General features: G+C 48.3%; 7 protein-coding genes across 7 annotated transcripts; 1 reads left to right on the top strand and 6 right to left on the bottom strand.

The window, feature by feature from the left end:
* Positions 1–195: 195 nt before the first annotated feature.
* EI90DRAFT_3280156 (PLC-like phosphodiesterase) lies at positions 196–2,708 on the bottom strand. The gene is made up of 10 exons (XM_039066736.1): positions 2,512–2,708; positions 2,254–2,402; positions 2,160–2,175; positions 2,024–2,102; positions 1,600–1,796; positions 1,346–1,372; positions 1,143–1,192; positions 768–1,065; positions 637–712; positions 196–551 (listed from the first exon to the last, which is right to left on the bottom strand). The coding sequence occupies exons 2-10, from the start codon at positions 2,283–2,285 to the stop codon at positions 388–390; spliced, it is 939 nt and encodes a 312-aa protein (XP_038918470.1). The 5' UTR covers positions 2,286–2,402; positions 2,512–2,708; the 3' UTR covers positions 196–387.
* Positions 2,709–2,783: 75 nt separating this feature from the next.
* On the bottom strand, positions 2,784–4,463 carry EI90DRAFT_3049260 (uncharacterized protein). The gene is made up of 4 exons (XM_039059679.1): positions 4,055–4,463; positions 3,804–3,969; positions 3,516–3,702; positions 2,784–3,440 (listed from the first exon to the last, which is right to left on the bottom strand). The coding sequence occupies exons 1-4, from the start codon at positions 4,411–4,413 to the stop codon at positions 3,154–3,156; spliced, it is 999 nt and encodes a 332-aa protein (XP_038918469.1). The 5' UTR covers positions 4,414–4,463; the 3' UTR covers positions 2,784–3,153.
* A 365-nt stretch (positions 4,464–4,828) lies between these two features.
* On the bottom strand, positions 4,829–5,331 carry EI90DRAFT_3049259 (uncharacterized protein; the record flags this gene model as incomplete). The annotated part of the gene is made up of 2 exons (XM_039059678.1): positions 4,829–5,275; positions 5,326–5,331. 2 exons carry the CDS (start codon positions 5,329–5,331, stop codon positions 4,829–4,831), a joined length of 453 nt encoding a protein of 150 aa, XP_038918468.1.
* Positions 5,332–6,748: 1,417 nt separating this feature from the next.
* On the bottom strand, positions 6,749–7,592 carry EI90DRAFT_3288082 (uncharacterized protein; the record flags this gene model as incomplete). The annotated part of the gene is made up of 4 exons (XM_039067091.1): positions 6,749–7,021; positions 7,128–7,256; positions 7,289–7,325; positions 7,411–7,592. The coding sequence occupies 4 exons, from the start codon at positions 7,590–7,592 to the stop codon at positions 6,827–6,829; spliced, it is 543 nt and encodes a 180-aa protein (XP_038918467.1). The 3' UTR covers positions 6,749–6,826.
* A 182-nt stretch (positions 7,593–7,774) lies between these two features.
* Positions 7,775–9,384, bottom strand: EI90DRAFT_3049256 (uncharacterized protein; the record flags this gene model as incomplete). Its single annotated transcript, XM_039059677.1, has 6 exons — positions 7,775–7,989; positions 8,051–8,121; positions 8,192–8,247; positions 8,269–8,346; positions 8,368–9,141; positions 9,287–9,384. The coding sequence occupies 5 exons, from the start codon at positions 9,382–9,384 to the stop codon at positions 8,051–8,053; spliced, it is 1,077 nt and encodes a 358-aa protein (XP_038918466.1). The 3' UTR covers positions 7,775–7,989.
* Positions 9,385–9,444: 60 nt separating this feature from the next.
* EI90DRAFT_2970001 (Phospholipase/carboxylesterase) lies at positions 9,445–10,521 on the top strand (the record flags this gene model as incomplete). The annotated part of the gene is made up of 6 exons (XM_039055673.1): positions 9,445–9,520; positions 9,570–9,610; positions 9,708–9,727; positions 9,780–9,842; positions 9,889–10,132; positions 10,195–10,521. 6 exons carry the CDS (start codon positions 9,445–9,447, stop codon positions 10,447–10,449), a joined length of 699 nt encoding a protein of 232 aa, XP_038918465.1. The 3' UTR covers positions 10,450–10,521.
* On the bottom strand, positions 10,113–14,851 carry EI90DRAFT_3049253 (uncharacterized protein). Its single transcript, XM_039059676.1, has 19 exons — positions 14,750–14,851; positions 14,610–14,699; positions 14,500–14,554; positions 14,261–14,447; positions 14,072–14,208; positions 13,613–14,014; positions 13,181–13,562; positions 12,777–13,120; positions 12,613–12,723; positions 12,431–12,559; positions 12,297–12,377; positions 11,764–12,240; positions 11,285–11,711; positions 10,976–11,228; positions 10,889–10,922; positions 10,688–10,834; positions 10,571–10,630; positions 10,195–10,518; positions 10,113–10,132 (listed from the first exon to the last, which is right to left on the bottom strand). Exons 1-18 carry the CDS (start codon positions 14,803–14,805, stop codon positions 10,501–10,503), a joined length of 3,390 nt encoding a protein of 1,129 aa, XP_038918464.1. The 5' UTR covers positions 14,806–14,851; the 3' UTR covers positions 10,113–10,132; positions 10,195–10,500.
* Positions 14,852–14,857: the final 6 nt, after the last annotated feature.

Below are 14,857 nucleotides of genomic sequence, written 5' to 3'. Positions count from 1 at the left end.
TTAAAATGGGAGTTGTCTTGTTGCAAATGCATAAATTCGCCACAGCGTAACACTCTAGAAACCAGTTTTATGTAGCGGGAATTTTCTGCGACAATGTGTTGGTGGCTGTGCTCAGGGTTGACGTGTTGAAGATGTTCGGCCGAATCCTCGGCATGCAACCATCGATTCAGACTGGAATTATTGAACAAAATTGGGCACGAAATGAAGGATATGAACCTCAAATGTAAGGAATATTAATTAAGCACTTGAACAATTTTACATCTATTGAATGCGTCGGGCCTCCAACGTCAATTGCAAGGCCACCTCTCCTCTACTGCATCGAGATCTATTCATCTCGCCATCACCAGCCGACAGGTCCACGATAATTTAACAGAAAAGACGAAATACTCATGCGATCTGAACGCTAGCCAAAACCTTCTCAAAAGGTCCTCCAATACGCTCCAATCTCGATAGTTCGGAACTTGAAGCGATGAATTGCATAATTCTGTAATAATTAGGCCGTGTCCAAAGGAAGAGGCGGGATGCGGAAAAAAACGTCTTGCCGTAATCGCCTGTCGGAAGGAAGCGGGAAGCGGGAAGCCCAATAAGGCGTAAGAAAGCGACACGAATGATTGAGGCGAGAAAGGGAAAACGCACGTTGCAATTCTGCACGTAATGCCAGCCAGTCACTCGTTACGTCAGTGAGGACGACGCTCGCACCCCAACGGGCGACCTGGTAGTAAGAGGTATGAGCAGTACATCCATAGACACCCAGAATCCAATCCCACCTCAATCATTTCCTCCCGGCGATTAACGGTCCAAACCATGACTTTCTTCCCATCCTTCGCACAGTCCTCACGGAACTTCTCTCCTTCCCACCCAAGTAAACTCGAGAAGCTCATCGAAAACGTTTCGCAAGTTTCCCAGAAGTACTCCCTTGCGATGTGAGTGCTCATCCCGATATGGGCAAGGCGGAGGAAAGGAAGACAACGCCGGGCTGGCCCGATGAATTTAGGATGCCACAATCCAAGGACAATACGAGGAGCCAGTTGAGTTTCCCAATTTGGCTGGGCACAAATGATCTCTCTGTCCACGTTTATCAACGAGTGATCATTGTAAGCGAGCCATTTGGACGTCACAAATAATAAAGTTATGATCCTCACCGCATGAGCACGAAAAGATGACCCGGATCATTTTGAACTTTAACGTCAACCTAAGCCCCATATAAAAACAAAACAAAACACTTCAGAAAACTGTACAAAGGTCTTCGGGGACGCACCAGCTATGATCAAGCTGGAAAAATGTTACGCATCCAAAAGGAAGAGGGAAAGATCGTAAAGCTGTGTACATTCGAACTGGAACTTACGTTAAATTTGACGTGGTTGTTTCCTTCCTGAAAAAACAAGGGAATGAAGATGAGTGCAACTGCGCGCGCATGCATGCACGAGCCCGCGTAGCAGCCAAAGGTGATCACGCATTTCTCGTTCATCATCCACGCTCGTGAGCTATAGATGAGGGGAGAAGAAAGCATTTCTCCATGCAACGAGTTCCAAGGCTTGCTGGAACACGACGAACCACCTTCCGCTCGAGGTCCTTGGTGATTCTAAGAAGGCACCTCACCTTCATGATGAGTTCTACGGTGTCCTTGAAGGTAGGGATTGGTTGCGGGTGACCATCCAGACCTTTCTTGATCGTACGAGCATGCTCCATATCACCGAACCAATCCTTGTCCCGGATTAAGCCTTTCACGTTCGTCGTCCGGTCGAGGGAAGGATCATGAAACATGATGACGACATTGTCTTTTGACACGTGCACGTCTAGCAAAGAGATAATATTGATGAGAAAGAAGCTTTTGGGGGGAAAGAGAAGAGGTAGGTGAAGAACGTTCGTTCGGGGAGAAACGGGTTCGATTAAGATGAACTGAAATATGATTCTCTGTCGCCTTTTTTCGGCAACATACATATGCCATAAGAGAACTGTCACACCACACTGACGCGGTTGTGACACACGAGGAACTTGGAGAATGCCCTCGGCATCAACTCACCGCTTTCAATGCCTTCAGCACCATCCCGGATGGCGGCAGAGAAGGAAGCCAATGTATTTTCAGGAAAAGCAGCGCTGGCCTAAACACAGTGGTGTCAAGAGAGAATGTTAGGTCGTATGGCTCATTGGAGACACACTCCGCGATGCCCCCAGCTACAGTAGTATGAGAGTGTCAAGAACAAGAAATCGACAGATCAATGACTGCGAACGAGCACAAGAGACGCGACTAACCATTCAGGAAGTGTCAACGACGATACAACCATTATGATAGGTGAAGTAGAGTAATATGCGCAGTTAGTGATGAGCAACAGATCGCTGGTTTCGATGTTGGGGGGACAGAAATGGGGGAGTTCGCGGAATCCCTGGGCCTTTTATAGATTCTGATGAGGATAAAATATGTAAATGGGGGGAAAATGATAAACATAAATTCTGGAGCTCGTGATGGAGCACGCGTGCAATCAGGGACGAAAATATTGAGGGAATGCTCACGCGGGAGTAATAGCCTGAAGAGGTGTAATCAGTACTTGAATTCAGACAAGTGCCTAGGGATTAAAGAGAGAAAAATAAACAGGTAGAATTTCCTCTTTTGCTCGTGTTACATAGTCCATCAATCGGTGGGAAGGCTCATGCCCCAAAGTGAGGGAGTAAAGGAGGGAAAAGTCAAACTGTAATCAGTCACTGCTTCAACTTCATTCCCGTGACAAACGTTTGGGGAGCCACAATTCAATTTGATGAACGAACGGTCGTCTTCCAGATATCTCTGCAGGTTGATAATTACCTCTCTCCAACGTGCAAAAGATACACTATCACTCAAAGGGAAAGTCCAGACATACTTACTACATTCCCTAGCCCGAGATCCTGCCGGCCGATCACTCAACATATGCTGAGCGTCATTGCCATGCCAGTGTGGTCGACTTGATACATGCACCCAACGAGACTATTGGCCATGCATCTTCCCCACCAACCCCACCCACCTTTCCATGCTAAAAACTATCACTACCGCACTGCGATAGCAATGATGGAATCCTGATCCCATCCAATACATATTTACTTATTTCACCTCTTTAGACAATCAGACTCGCCACATTACGCAAACATGATGATGATGCACCACAAATCCAATTTCCATATTCATGGCTTGTCCACCAAAACCCCATCATCCTCGCTCGTCTCTGTACCAGTAATACTCCCTTCCGTAAATGAACCCGTCCCCGTTACAGGACTAGGTGGTACCACCGAAGATTTCACTTCCTCCTGGACTTGGCTCCTCATCTCCATGACCTTGGTTGTTCCTGAAGCGGCAATCGGCTCCCCATCTGAGATCTCCCGCAGAGCTGCAATCATTGCCTCCCTTGTTTGAGTGACCAAGTTGGGAATATCCTCAATCGTCAGGTGTGCCGTAGGTATGGGTTTAAGCACTTTGAAAACGGATTGGGTAAAATTGCATTTACGTTTATTTTTTTGGGGTCCGATTACATAAGCCATCCACATACCTTTGATCTTCAAGTTCCCATCCGTCAACACTCCCTTGTGGTATATCGACCAGTAGTTTTGGCATATAACAGGAATGATGGGGACACCCGCTCGGACGGCAAGATGGAATCCCCCTTTCTTGAAAGGTAACAAATCACTCTCCTTCGATATATGTCGAGTGCCTTCCGGGAAGATCCACAACGATACCTGTTATTCCATATCAATGAACGTACTCCACATCTTCATCTTCTCGCTGTGGCGTCCAGACAAAGGGACGCAAATGAGAGGGAAAAATAAAAGAGACTTACGTTCTTCCTTCTCACTTCTGCTCCAGCTGCGGCAAGTGCGGCGACGGCATCCTTATTATTCTTCCTATCCACAAATACGGCACCAGACAAATACACGTATTGGCCTAAGAAGGGTGCAAACTGTAGTTCCTTCTTCACCATTATCGATGCCCGACGTGGAAATATCCTATATGTGAACCACGATCGTGTGAACTTTGGGGATTACCACCGCAAGGCAGCACCCAAGCGGTTGAGCCGGATTATCCGCGTACCTCCCAAGGACGATGATATCCAACATGGACTGATGATTGCCCATCATGACATATGGTCCCTTTGCCAAGTGTTCCTCGCCCTCAACGGTGCACTTGATCCCCATCACTACACTCGCAACGTTGTAGAACATTCTAGCTGTCACGTAGTTGATATCGTATCTCCTTCCAATCAGGGTCATAATTATCGATATGATGGCGCCACAAATAGAGCAAACGCTAAGCGTCGAGACATAGAGCACCAAACGGAAATAGTATTGAGTCAATGGGTTCCGGTCCGCGGCAAGTCTAAGGAGGTATACTGGGAGCGAGAGGTAAGCAAGACGAGCTGCAAAGGTCATAAGAGCACCGAAGACGCTCATCGCGTAGTCGATGAAAAAAATTAGAAAAGGAGGTTTCCAAAAGTGCACGAGATGGCTATCAGGGTCAATGTTGTCGTTAGAATGCTCTGTCGCCGGAAGTAAAGTTGCGTGCCGGAACTCGAGACGCGCTTGCAACTCCCATCACCGGTTAACACAACGGCTCGGCCAATTTCAACACCACGATCAAGCTAATGGACGCGTTAGTTTATTAGGAGAAACGCGAGGGAGTTATACACGTGGCCGCATTATGTGTTGTGCAGACATTTGATCACTCAACCCAGGTGTCGTTCATGAAGTGGATTCCAATGTCATAACACGACCTGTCCACATGGACCCTATCTGCTCTTAGACCATTACTGTCTTTACTTTGTCCGTTTGGTACATACATTTCGTGATCCAAAAAAACGCATTTATTTTAAAACAACAAACCGGCAGCAATCTCCACATTACCATTAGCTGCATCCAAAGCTCTAATTGCCTGTTCTCTAGTAACACCTAGACCAACAAGTGCACTTATGTCCGACTCGGGGTACCTTGATGGGCGCGTTTCATGCCGCGGTTGTGGTGTGTTCGATGAACCAGACCGCGTCGCCCCAAGCGCCTGACCCGTTCCAGGGAAACTGGAATCTTGCCGTTGACTCGGATTGCCGGATACCCCACTACCAAAGGTCGTTCGCCTCGATAATGGACTGCTTGGTTCGTCGATCGGAATCGGATTGTCTCGAGCTTTCGCTGGTAGCTGATGCTCAGGCAAGAATTGCACCTCTCTGCCTTGTATGATAAGGGCATTTTTCGCCAAATCAATGCAAGCTTGGTGAGCTTTAAGCATATCTAGCCCAAAAAGAAGGTCCACCTCTCGTCCCTACGCGCATTGTGTGAGAATCACGAGCATGATCGTAAAATGCAACTGACCTCCATGACAGTGAAGGAGCATGGAAGATGAATGTCAGCTATTTTTATTTGTGCGCTGTGCACCCGACCAAGGATGTTGGCTGTGCCGACTCCTCGTGCGACGCCGGAAAACCGCGTATCTAGTAATCGCATGATGCTGAATCAGGTCATAAGTCGGAGGGAGCGCGCTTTGATTGTGATGCCTGTGACACTCACCCACATTGCTCAGCGCATTCCGGACTAACTAAATAAGGCTCCGCATTTGAGTTTAGAACGAGGACATAAGTCGTTTTGGAACTGACTGATTGTTTGTTGTGCACCACTGTCCACGAATGCCGATACAGGATGGCCATTGACTTCGACGGGTATACTGGTAGCAAGGGCAGTTCAGTTCATCCCATACAATACCGCATTGAAGGATCGTTCGACTTACTAAAGCATCGTCACTCTACCGAAACTTTCTGGGGAGTACTCCATTGCATGTTCCAAGTTTTCCATCACAGCTTCCATCCGAATAGCTTCTTCAATCCTCCGTTGCGCTTCCGCATCATAAGGGTCAGCATTCAGAGCTGCTATTTCCCTGCGGCGCGCATGCTCGGCTTCTTGCTGTCGTTCTCGTTGTTGACGAAGCAGCTCAGCAAAACGCGTGGGATTGTGTTGAGCAGCATCTGCAGTGTCAGGTTGGGTCTTTCGGTGGAAGCTGAGTCAGCGCAACGCATGTTAAGAGAATCGCCGAACATACCGCTCTTAGCTCTCTCATTAGGTTGGGATCGCCCAGAATACGCAGACGGATCATTTCCGCGTCCTGCTCGACCGTTCTTTTCATTTTGGTCAACGGGAACAGTATTTATATAGAGACCAAAAGTTAAAATTTCTCAAAGACTCACCGACCGGCGATCACCACCTTGCGTCGCAGGAGTAATACTGCGTTGTCCCCGATCCCTAATTCTGATATTGTGGCCTTGGGGTCGCTCAAATCCCTTCCGTCAATCGAGATGCTCTGATCCGAGATTGCAATGCCAGACTGGAATTTCGGTCAAGTCAGTGGGAGTGGTGGGGAAGAAATCCGCTGTACCTCAGCTTCGAGAAGCGCCATGATGTTCTCAAGCTCCATATGAGGGTCGATCTCGACCTGGTATGCTTGACCAGTCTCGGTGCAGAAAGTCAAACGCATGATGGTCCCTCAGGAGGCGAATGTATTGAGGGGTAAGCGGAGTTGGTAGGGCGGAATGACGATAGGATATGTTATTTAAGCCGGGATCAGCAGGGAGTGATCCTAGTGGCATCCAAAGCATACGCGTCCACGTTAAGACTCGTCGATCCGCGATGACTCTAGAAATCGTATAGAAATCGAAGGATCCGGAAAAGGATCCAAGGGAAAATGCCGGGACAAGGGGACGCGAAAGTCTGTCCTAATCGAGAAATCACGAAATATTGAGCGTAACTCTTCTCACTTGGGCAGGACCTCAGCTTTTTGATCTTATTCTCCTTGTCTTGAGCGAAGGCTTTCGCCTTTCAGCCTTCATAGATTCCGACTGTCCCAGTGAAGCAGGTTGATTAATGCCATTGGAGGTTTGGGCTTAAATATACTACTGATCAACTCCTCGTTCCTCTCCTGGTTCATTTGGATGTGGGCAAATGAAGTCGTGTGGCAGATGCGTAAACTAAGATCCCACCCATTCTCTTGGAGCGGAATGAACGGGTTGAAGGAAGGGGTCTGAAACAAAAACCAGACAATAAAAAATCCCAATAATTCACGGCCACAATAACTTAAAATCAAAATGGGTGGTATTGATTTCTCAAGATACACAGGCGCAGAATACTCGATTGGGCAAGCTAGGATTCGGCCTTTCCGCGCTGGAGTTTGCAATGAAGATGGCATTGCGCTCCACTGAACTGAGGATAATTTTCGTTCGACCGTTGGGTCGCTCAGGACCAGGAGCCCAGAATTTCTGGAGACGAGCTCGTACATAATTGTGCTCACTTGCTTGCGAGTTGGATTGAAGTAGAGATCCCAATTCCTGCACCGGATGGCTCCCACGTCAACGCCTATTACAGCAGACTTGATGGCCAGGGCAGAAGGAATCAACTTGAGACTTTATTTACACAGGTTCCTTGCTCCATATGGCGAGACTAGCGCTCGGATCGAATGGCTGGTGACCGGAGATCATGGGATCATGGGCCGCACTCAGACCTGAACTGGATTTCGCCTCCCGAGGCAAGTATAAGGCCAATTCAGACCCACTTTTTGTCCTCTGTGCGCGTAGTGAAGATGAAGGACCATACATGTGGAGACATCGGCGTGAATTCTAGCCCTGCGGTGTTCTAATGTACGGACCGGGACGAGAGGTCAATAGCCCATGCAACCTACAACTTGCAAACCTTTCCAATGAATCTGGAATGAACGCTAATCTCTCTCTCACCCGGATACTAAGCATGCATGCGATAATGACGATCCGAAGGCAGTTGAGCTAGATCATTTTAAATCAGTAGTTTTTGAAAAGTTGGTTTTCGCAGTGAAATTTAATTATTTGGATCTGGGAGTATATGTTACATGGACACGGTTCAAATGCCATATTGCGAAGGTTTCAACTTTTAGATGACTGTCCATCGAGATCGCACAGGAAAAATAAATAACTGGAACGGTGGCAGAACAGATTATCCTGTTTGCGTGAAAACATGGATCTGGAACAGTGGTGCAGAATGAGCATGCTGTATCCCGGTGGGGATGAGGGAGGGGACGAACTTAGAATCTGGAAGCGCCGCCACCCCCTGATAGCACAGTGTCTTCAAGAGCAGAAGCGCTAATACTTGCATCTAATGAATAGTTACATCATCGATCAAAAAAAAGCACGATGAGTGGCGGTAGAGGAGGGCAAACACTCACCGCTTAAATCACTGAAGCTAGACGCTTGGGATCCATGGCTACTAAGGCTCCGATTTCTTCTCATCTCAGTTTCTAACCGTGATGGTATGGACGTTGTCCTTATATTATTTTGACCAGGAGGACATCGCACATTCGCAACACGTCCTGGACTACCGCTGGGTGAGTGTGAACTGGACGATGGAATGCTGGGAATGGCATCCCTGGAAAATCGTGACGTCCTTGGAGCCACCATAAATGTTGCCACCTTTCCCCCGCTCTGAGTACCAGCGGAAGTGTAATCAGGGGTAGGAGGAGACTCAGGTTCCTCTTCCCTTCCACTCTCGCCTGTTTCCGGCACATCGGACATAGAAGGTGTCTCCTTTTGTCTCTCTTTCCCTTTTCTAATCAACTTTCCGCGGTAAGCACCAGACGAACCAGCAGCGAAGCCAAACCCGTCAGTATTGACCAACTTCTCTAATTCCTTCAACCGTCGGTTGACATCTTCTCTTTCTTCCTTCTGCCGATCCCCTTCGTCTCCGGTTATTTCCGACTCAGGATCAGAGGAAGAGGAGGAAGAAGATAAAGGTTTCGATGCAATAGCCGAACCAGTCATGGCATTTTTGAGGAGTGTGGTAGGGGAGCGGACTGCTGTGCCCGCGGATTGTATGCGAGACGTAGAAAGGGTCGGGAGAACGAGTTTGTCAAGATTCCCTGGTGAGCGCGGCACTGTCACGATCGTCTCGGCACGGGAGGATGTTCTTCTGCTGGGGGTTGGTATCCGCTTGCCATCTTCATTCAAGACTCGGGGAATAGTAGCAGTTGGGATAACAGGCTTCACTTCATATATTTTTCGGAGGTCTTCTTCATAACGAGCCTGCGTTTTGTATAACAGATAAGGCAGTGGAACGACAAGGTGTGCAGCGAGGTATTGCCCTAAAATCCATAAATAAGCATGAGTGGAAATGGACTGTCTAGGCACTCGCAGTCGATATCTTGGTGAACGTGCGTCCTAGAAGAAGTCAGCTCTTGCCATAGAATCCTTTCTTTCTCCGCATTCCATTCAACCTGATTGATGCAGCTTTAGGGCTTTATCCCAATTAGCCACCCGAGAGTTACACTTGACCACGAACTGGAATGGGATCGCGCAGCCCTCCATCATGAGGGCGATCATAGGGAAGACGAACAATGACGATGGGAGGAAGAGGGTTTGACATCTCGAACCTGTTGGCTGTTGCCGCAAGCTTTAGTGGCTGTGCTATCGAAGCATCAAGATCATGACTACATTTCTCATCCAACCACGGTCGGCGCATACGGCAACCATTATATTTCTCCATGGACTAGGTGACACAGGTGGGGAGTCTAATAGTCCTTGGAATAACATGTCTCATTACGCACATAGGAGCAGGCTGGAAAGCAATCGCCCAAACGATTGCCCCTCAGGTCGGTAGTTGACCTGACGAAAAATCTTATCCGTGCCCCTCACGCCACTTTGAATCATCTTATGGCTGGCGGGTCTTTTTCATTGCTGGCGTTGCAGCATCCTCACGTCAAATGGTGGTACAGGTTGTCTTCGCATCTCGCTCCTCGTACTTACGGAATCTCGTCGCAGGATACTTCCCACTGCCCCAGAACAGCCTGTTACGTTATTCGGGGGAATGCCGACCAACTCCTGGTGCGGCTCGATCCACACCTTCGTGATTAATTTGACGTATGTCCAGGTTTGATATACTCTCATTGAGCGAGAGTTTCGACGATGAAGGCAGTGTTAAGACGGCTGCCCGGTCTGTGGATAAGTTAATAGACCAGGAAATTAATGCTGGGACTCCTTCAAGCCGCATCGTCCTGGGCGGCTTTTCCCAAGGTGGTGCCCTTGCAACCTACACAGCCTTACACTCCACAAAGCAGCTGGGTGGGCTAATCGGGTTGTCGACTTGGCTTCCGTTGGCTGGGCAGACTGAAAAAGTAAGTTAAATGCGCGTTCCAACATGAAAGCCAGCGAGGATCTCTCATCACTTCCCCACAAGACCATGTCTCCCACGACCAAGATGGTGCCGATTTTCATGGCTCACGGGACCGAAGATAAAGTGGTGCGCTATGACTGGGGTCTCAAGTCGAGCAATTTCATGACGGAGAAACTTGGTCTTCGGTCGCGCAAAGCCCCAGATTTTGGACCTGGTGTCATCTTTAACACATACCAAGGAATGGTTCATTCCGCAGATCCACGAGAACTGCACGACTTGACTCAATGGCTCAAGAGCATAATTCCAGAGTCTTCATAATTGGGTAGATGTGATAATAGGAAATGTTGTAAAGAGGCTTGCCATATGCAATCAAGGAATGTCTAAACGCTGTAGCCCGACGAGTTAGGTTGAGTTGCGTAGAGTCAAGTTCTGCACTAACCTGCTTTAGTCCTTTGATCAAAAACAGCTCCTCTTTCGATAGCTCCGCTTTGAACGACTCCTACATCAGAAGGAAATGTATTAAACTCAGTTGCACTGAGGTCGTTTTGGAACGGACCTTCATTACATCGATGCTTTGCCTTGTGATTTGACTCAAGAGTTCGTCCTTATCGTCAAAGTGACGGCCATACATCTTCGCAGACTGGTAAACAGCATGTTCTATCTTGACAGCAACCCCAGCACCGGCTTGGGACTTTTTGACGACCTATGAGACATGGGAACTAAGCGGAAAGTGGCGGCAGTACGGTTCAATACACACTTCCATGGATTTATGGTTGATCTCCAGAGAGGTTCTAAAATAACAGTAATTAGTAAGTTCAATTTCAGTGAAGCATGCCTAATTTACATTTTACCAAGTGAAATGATTTCCTTCTTCCCAGTTGTCGAGTCTGTCTTGACGACGCACAAGGGAGTGCCAATTCGTAACGATCCATCCAGGATATCTACTCCGAGGATAATGGGATCGCGTTTAGCAAAAACGGCGATGGTTTTTAGACGACATGGCCAAATGGCTTGAGGTGCTGCATCTCGACGTTTTGCCTCCATAATCTCTGCATTGTAAGCAGTAAACGCATCAAATAGGTGATATATGATGTCAGCTAAAAGGGAATGGTGAACTTTAGCGCGCCGTTGAAGCATTCTATCAGACACTTGCCCTTGAAGATCTTAATCCCTAATTCTTCTGCAATTCTTTCTGCATCTTTGTCGACAGCAACATCGAAGGCCAGGATGCATGCCAATTCTTTTGCGCGCTCCAGCATAATTGCGGCTTGCATGATGTCTCGCTTGTGCACAGTGCCAAGTCCAATACCTGCGACCGGGATTTTGCTAACTTTCAGGAAGTCTAACAAAGCCTCAAGGGAACCCAATGTGCTTGCTTGTACTGTGACACCCCTCCCCGAGCGTTCGACAGATTCGAGAAGACTAGTGAGGTCGGACATAACCTCCTCTCGCAAATCCACCTCATCATCATCTGGTCCGACCACCATTAAACGCGAACCAGCAATGGATTTCTCGAGATCTGGTGCGGCTATCTTCACTCCAAGCGCAGCTCTCACTTCCTTATGATGGACATAGGCGGACTACCACAATCCGTCAGAGCTTCTTTCGAATCCATCAATAACACGTTCTCACCTTTATCCTTAATTCCCTCATAGGTTGGGGTGTTAGGAGAGCACGGATCTGAGTGACAATAGGGCCGTTTAGTCCGCATAAAACTATCTTGTCTCCTTCTCGCAGGACGCCGTTAGAGAGCACGACATCGATCGTTGTGCCAAGACCTTCAATGACTTTGACCTCAAGGACAGTGCATTCCAGTTCGGACAGGTACATGAGACGATCACTCATCCTCGTCTGAGTGAGATTGACAAGCAGCATTATCAGATCAGGGACGCCTTCACCGGTAATCGCAGACGTCGGTACGAGTGAAACAACCTTTCCCATGTTTTTATTCTCGTAGTAAAGGGCGGCATTTAAACCTTGCTCTGCAAATGCTAAAATGGTCTGCTGGCATCTGTTGTCGAATTCACGTTTAACAGAGGGTGGCTGATTCGCTAATGAAGCTCGGAAGGAGTTGTCTGGGGTGGACACCCAACCGTACATACGATCAATCTGTGACGGAAGACATTGAGCGAAACATGGACAAGTACAATGATGTGGGGCGCCACCTTATTGAGAGCAACGACGAATGGCGTCTTCCTATCTCTTAGAAGTCGCAGAGATTCCAAGGTCTGGGGTTCGAGCCCGTGCTGCATTATGGTATTTAAGAAGACGCCGCGTTTCCTCGTTCTTTAACACTGACCATAATGTCAACGACCAGTACCGCAATATTGCAGAGCGAGCTTCCCCGAGACCTGAGGTTGGTAAATGATTCATGTCCAGGAGTATCAATCACGAGCAATCCAGGAATATTATAGTCGAAGTCCCCCGCCTTCAACCTCTTCAGTATTAAGGCTACGAACAAGAAAATTGGACCTCTCGTACCGCATTTACAACTTTCGTTTTCTCCTTGATAGCATCAACCGGGAAATAAGTGGCACCTATTTGTTGTGTGATGCCTCCAGCTTCGCCTTCTTGAACGTTGGTTTGTCGAATCTGCGTCGTAGATTATTTAAACAGGACATCACTGTAATGCGCTAAAGACATGCCTTATCCAGTAGCTTCGTTTTCCCAGTGTCGACGTGTCCCAGAATACAGCATATCGGGCTTCTCAGATTATCCTTGCTGCGAGCTGCGAGCGCTTCTTCGTGACGTTTTTGTCTCCGTTCAGCCGCCTCGGCTTTTCTCACGAGAGCTTGTTTCTGGGCGACGGTGAGTTCTTCTTCAGACGAGCTATCGCTGCTGGTTTCGTCTGAATCAGAGGCAGATTCTTCGTTATTGGAAGACTTGTCGTTGTCTTTGCCAACAGTATCCTTGGTAGAAGTCTCCCTTTGGGCAGAAGCTATCTGAGTAGATGTTGGAATATTCGTTTTCGGAATTATTTTCTCAGAATCTAGTACGACCCATGTCATTACGTAGCTCATATTGGCTGGAGCTTTGGATATAGGAATACCTATTGAAGGGGCCTCCGGCTCTGATTCATCGCTAGAGGCGTCCCATTCATCCTTGACGTCAGGATCTAGAACTTGATCTTCCACAGGTGGGGCCGGGACGGGTTTAGCGGGTTCCTCAAGCCCAGACGTCTTCCCGGGATTGGAGGTTGACGCGTTCATGTCGGGCTGTTGCGCAGAAGGCTCAGTTTTTGATGGTGGAGGTTTTCTTTTGCGAGTCTCGTATACAACTCTCTTTCCCGGCGCCGACGCGCCCTCCTCAAGGCCCTGAATACGAACGCCAGAAGCCAGAAGAGCTTTCTTCTGCGCCTCGGCACGAGCCCTTTCTTTCTTCTGTTTATCAGTCAAGTAGCGACCTTCCTTCTTAGCAAGTTCTATCTTCGCCTAAAAATGCAAGTTTAAAACCGGGGAACGACTTCACCCCAAGTACACACCTTTTCCCTCTCCTTTTTGAGCTGTTTAGCTTCCTCCTTTAGTCGTTCCTCCTCGGCAATTCTTCGCTCTTCCTCCTCGATACGTCGACGCTCCTCTTCTTCTTTCCTTCTAGCCTCCTCCTCTGCAGCCTTCTGTGCTTCCATTGCCGCCTTCAGAGCTGCGAGTCCAACAGTCTTTTTTTTGGAGGACTTCGAAGACTTCGGTGCCTCTTTGTTAGCTGCTAGCTTCTTCTTCCCCGAGGCCCCATCGGCGTCCCCTTTATTGGCCCCAACGGATGTTGGAGCGGGCGTTACTGCTGGGGAAGGCGACTGTGAAGCGGTTTGGGCTAACACGCTGGACACGGGCTCGTCGACGGCGGCTGCGGCAATATTAACCTCTGCTGCTTCAGCCTTCTTCTTTGCCTAAGATGTGGCGGGGTCAGAATAAAGGCACCCAGAGACGCGCAGCGCGTAGCGCACCTTCTCTCGCTCCTTCTTCAGTTTTTCCTTCTCCTTTTTGGACAAAGTGCGTGAAGCTGGAACGTCGTGATCACTCCCTGCGTCGCCTCCGCCCAGGGGTCCTTCTTTGGGCGGCTGATCTGCCACCTGGTTGTTTTCTAATTCTGAGTTAAACAGATGCCGTCGCTTCTATCGATCACATCGTTTCACCTTTTTTCTTTTGAGGCTTTCCTTTTGGTTTGACTGGTAGTGCCCATTCATCGTCAGTAACAGGTTGCGTCTCAATCGGTTTAATGCCAGATTCTGAAACCGTATTTTGAGGGAGCTCTTCTTCTATGAGAGCAGGAGTTTTCTGTTTCTTCTTGTTCTTTTTATTCGAATTCGCCTGTATCATCCCCTATATCGTGGTGATAATAAGATCGACGCTTGATGACGGATGTTCATCTCACCAGTAAACCGCCCCCCGCGTCTTCGTCATCCAATTCATCATGTATAGCACCAGAGCTATAAAAGCAGGTCAGTGCGAGCACAGGCCAGGCTTATGGTATCTCATCCGCACTGAGAAGTGACCCTGGACTGATCCGATTTTAGCTCAAGATTCCCCGATTTCAGTGAGTCGAGGCCGGGGATGTCCTTCTCAAATTTCTCCCTTAAAAATTATGTCAGGAATTAACGTTCCCCCTTGGGAAGCCCCCGCACCACTCGGCATCGTCATCGCCTCTTTTTCCCTTTTTTCCGCCTTTTTTCGGTGGCATTGTCGTGCAGATTGCGGAGCAGAACGAACTATAGAATTGGTCACCTGCACCT

Source organism: Cantharellus anzutake (genome assembly GCF_015039405.1).
Source record: "Cantharellus anzutake strain C23 chromosome Unknown EI90scaffold_14, whole genome shotgun sequence".
Taxonomy (NCBI): domain Eukaryota; kingdom Fungi; phylum Basidiomycota; class Agaricomycetes; order Cantharellales; family Hydnaceae; genus Cantharellus; species Cantharellus anzutake.
The sequence above is the reverse complement of the archived record's forward strand: the minus strand, read 5'-3'. Positions and strand labels throughout refer to the sequence as shown.

Bases quoted from the DNA above. Each gene is read 5' to 3' on its own strand.
- EI90DRAFT_3280156 (XM_039066736.1), bottom strand. From the start codon at position 2,285: ATGGTTGTATCGTCGTTGACACTTCCTGAATG. The intron at 1,797-2,023 runs GTGAGTTGATGC...TCTCTTTGCTAG, and splicing joins TGCTGAAGGCATTGAAAGCG to ACGTGCACGTGTCAAAAGAC. The intron at 1,193-1,345 runs GTAAGTTCCAGT...TATGGGGCTTAG, and splicing joins ACAACCACGTCAAATTTAAC to GTTGACGTTAAAGTTCAAAA.
- EI90DRAFT_3049260 (XM_039059679.1), bottom strand. From the start codon at position 4,413: ATGAGCGTCTTCGGTGCTCTTATGACCTTTGCAGCTCGTCTTGCTTAC. The intron at 3,970-4,054 runs GTACGCGGATAA...GTTCACATATAG, and splicing joins GATATCATCGTCCTTGGGAG to GATATTTCCACGTCGGGCAT. The intron at 3,703-3,803 runs GTAAGTCTCTTT...ATGGAATAACAG, and splicing joins CAGAAGTGAGAAGGAAGAAC to GTATCGTTGTGGATCTTCCC.
- EI90DRAFT_3049253 (XM_039059676.1), bottom strand. From the start codon at position 14,805: ATGCCACCGAAAAAAGGCGGAAAAAAGGGAAAAAGAGGCGATGACGAT. The intron at 14,209-14,260 runs GTGAAACGATGT...ACTCAGAATTAG, and splicing joins AAAGCCTCAAAAGAAAAAAG to AAAACAACCAGGTGGCAGAT. The intron at 10,631-10,687 runs GTCCGTTCCAAA...CTTCTGATGTAG, and splicing joins AAAGCATCGATGTAATGAAG to GAGTCGTTCAAAGCGGAGCT.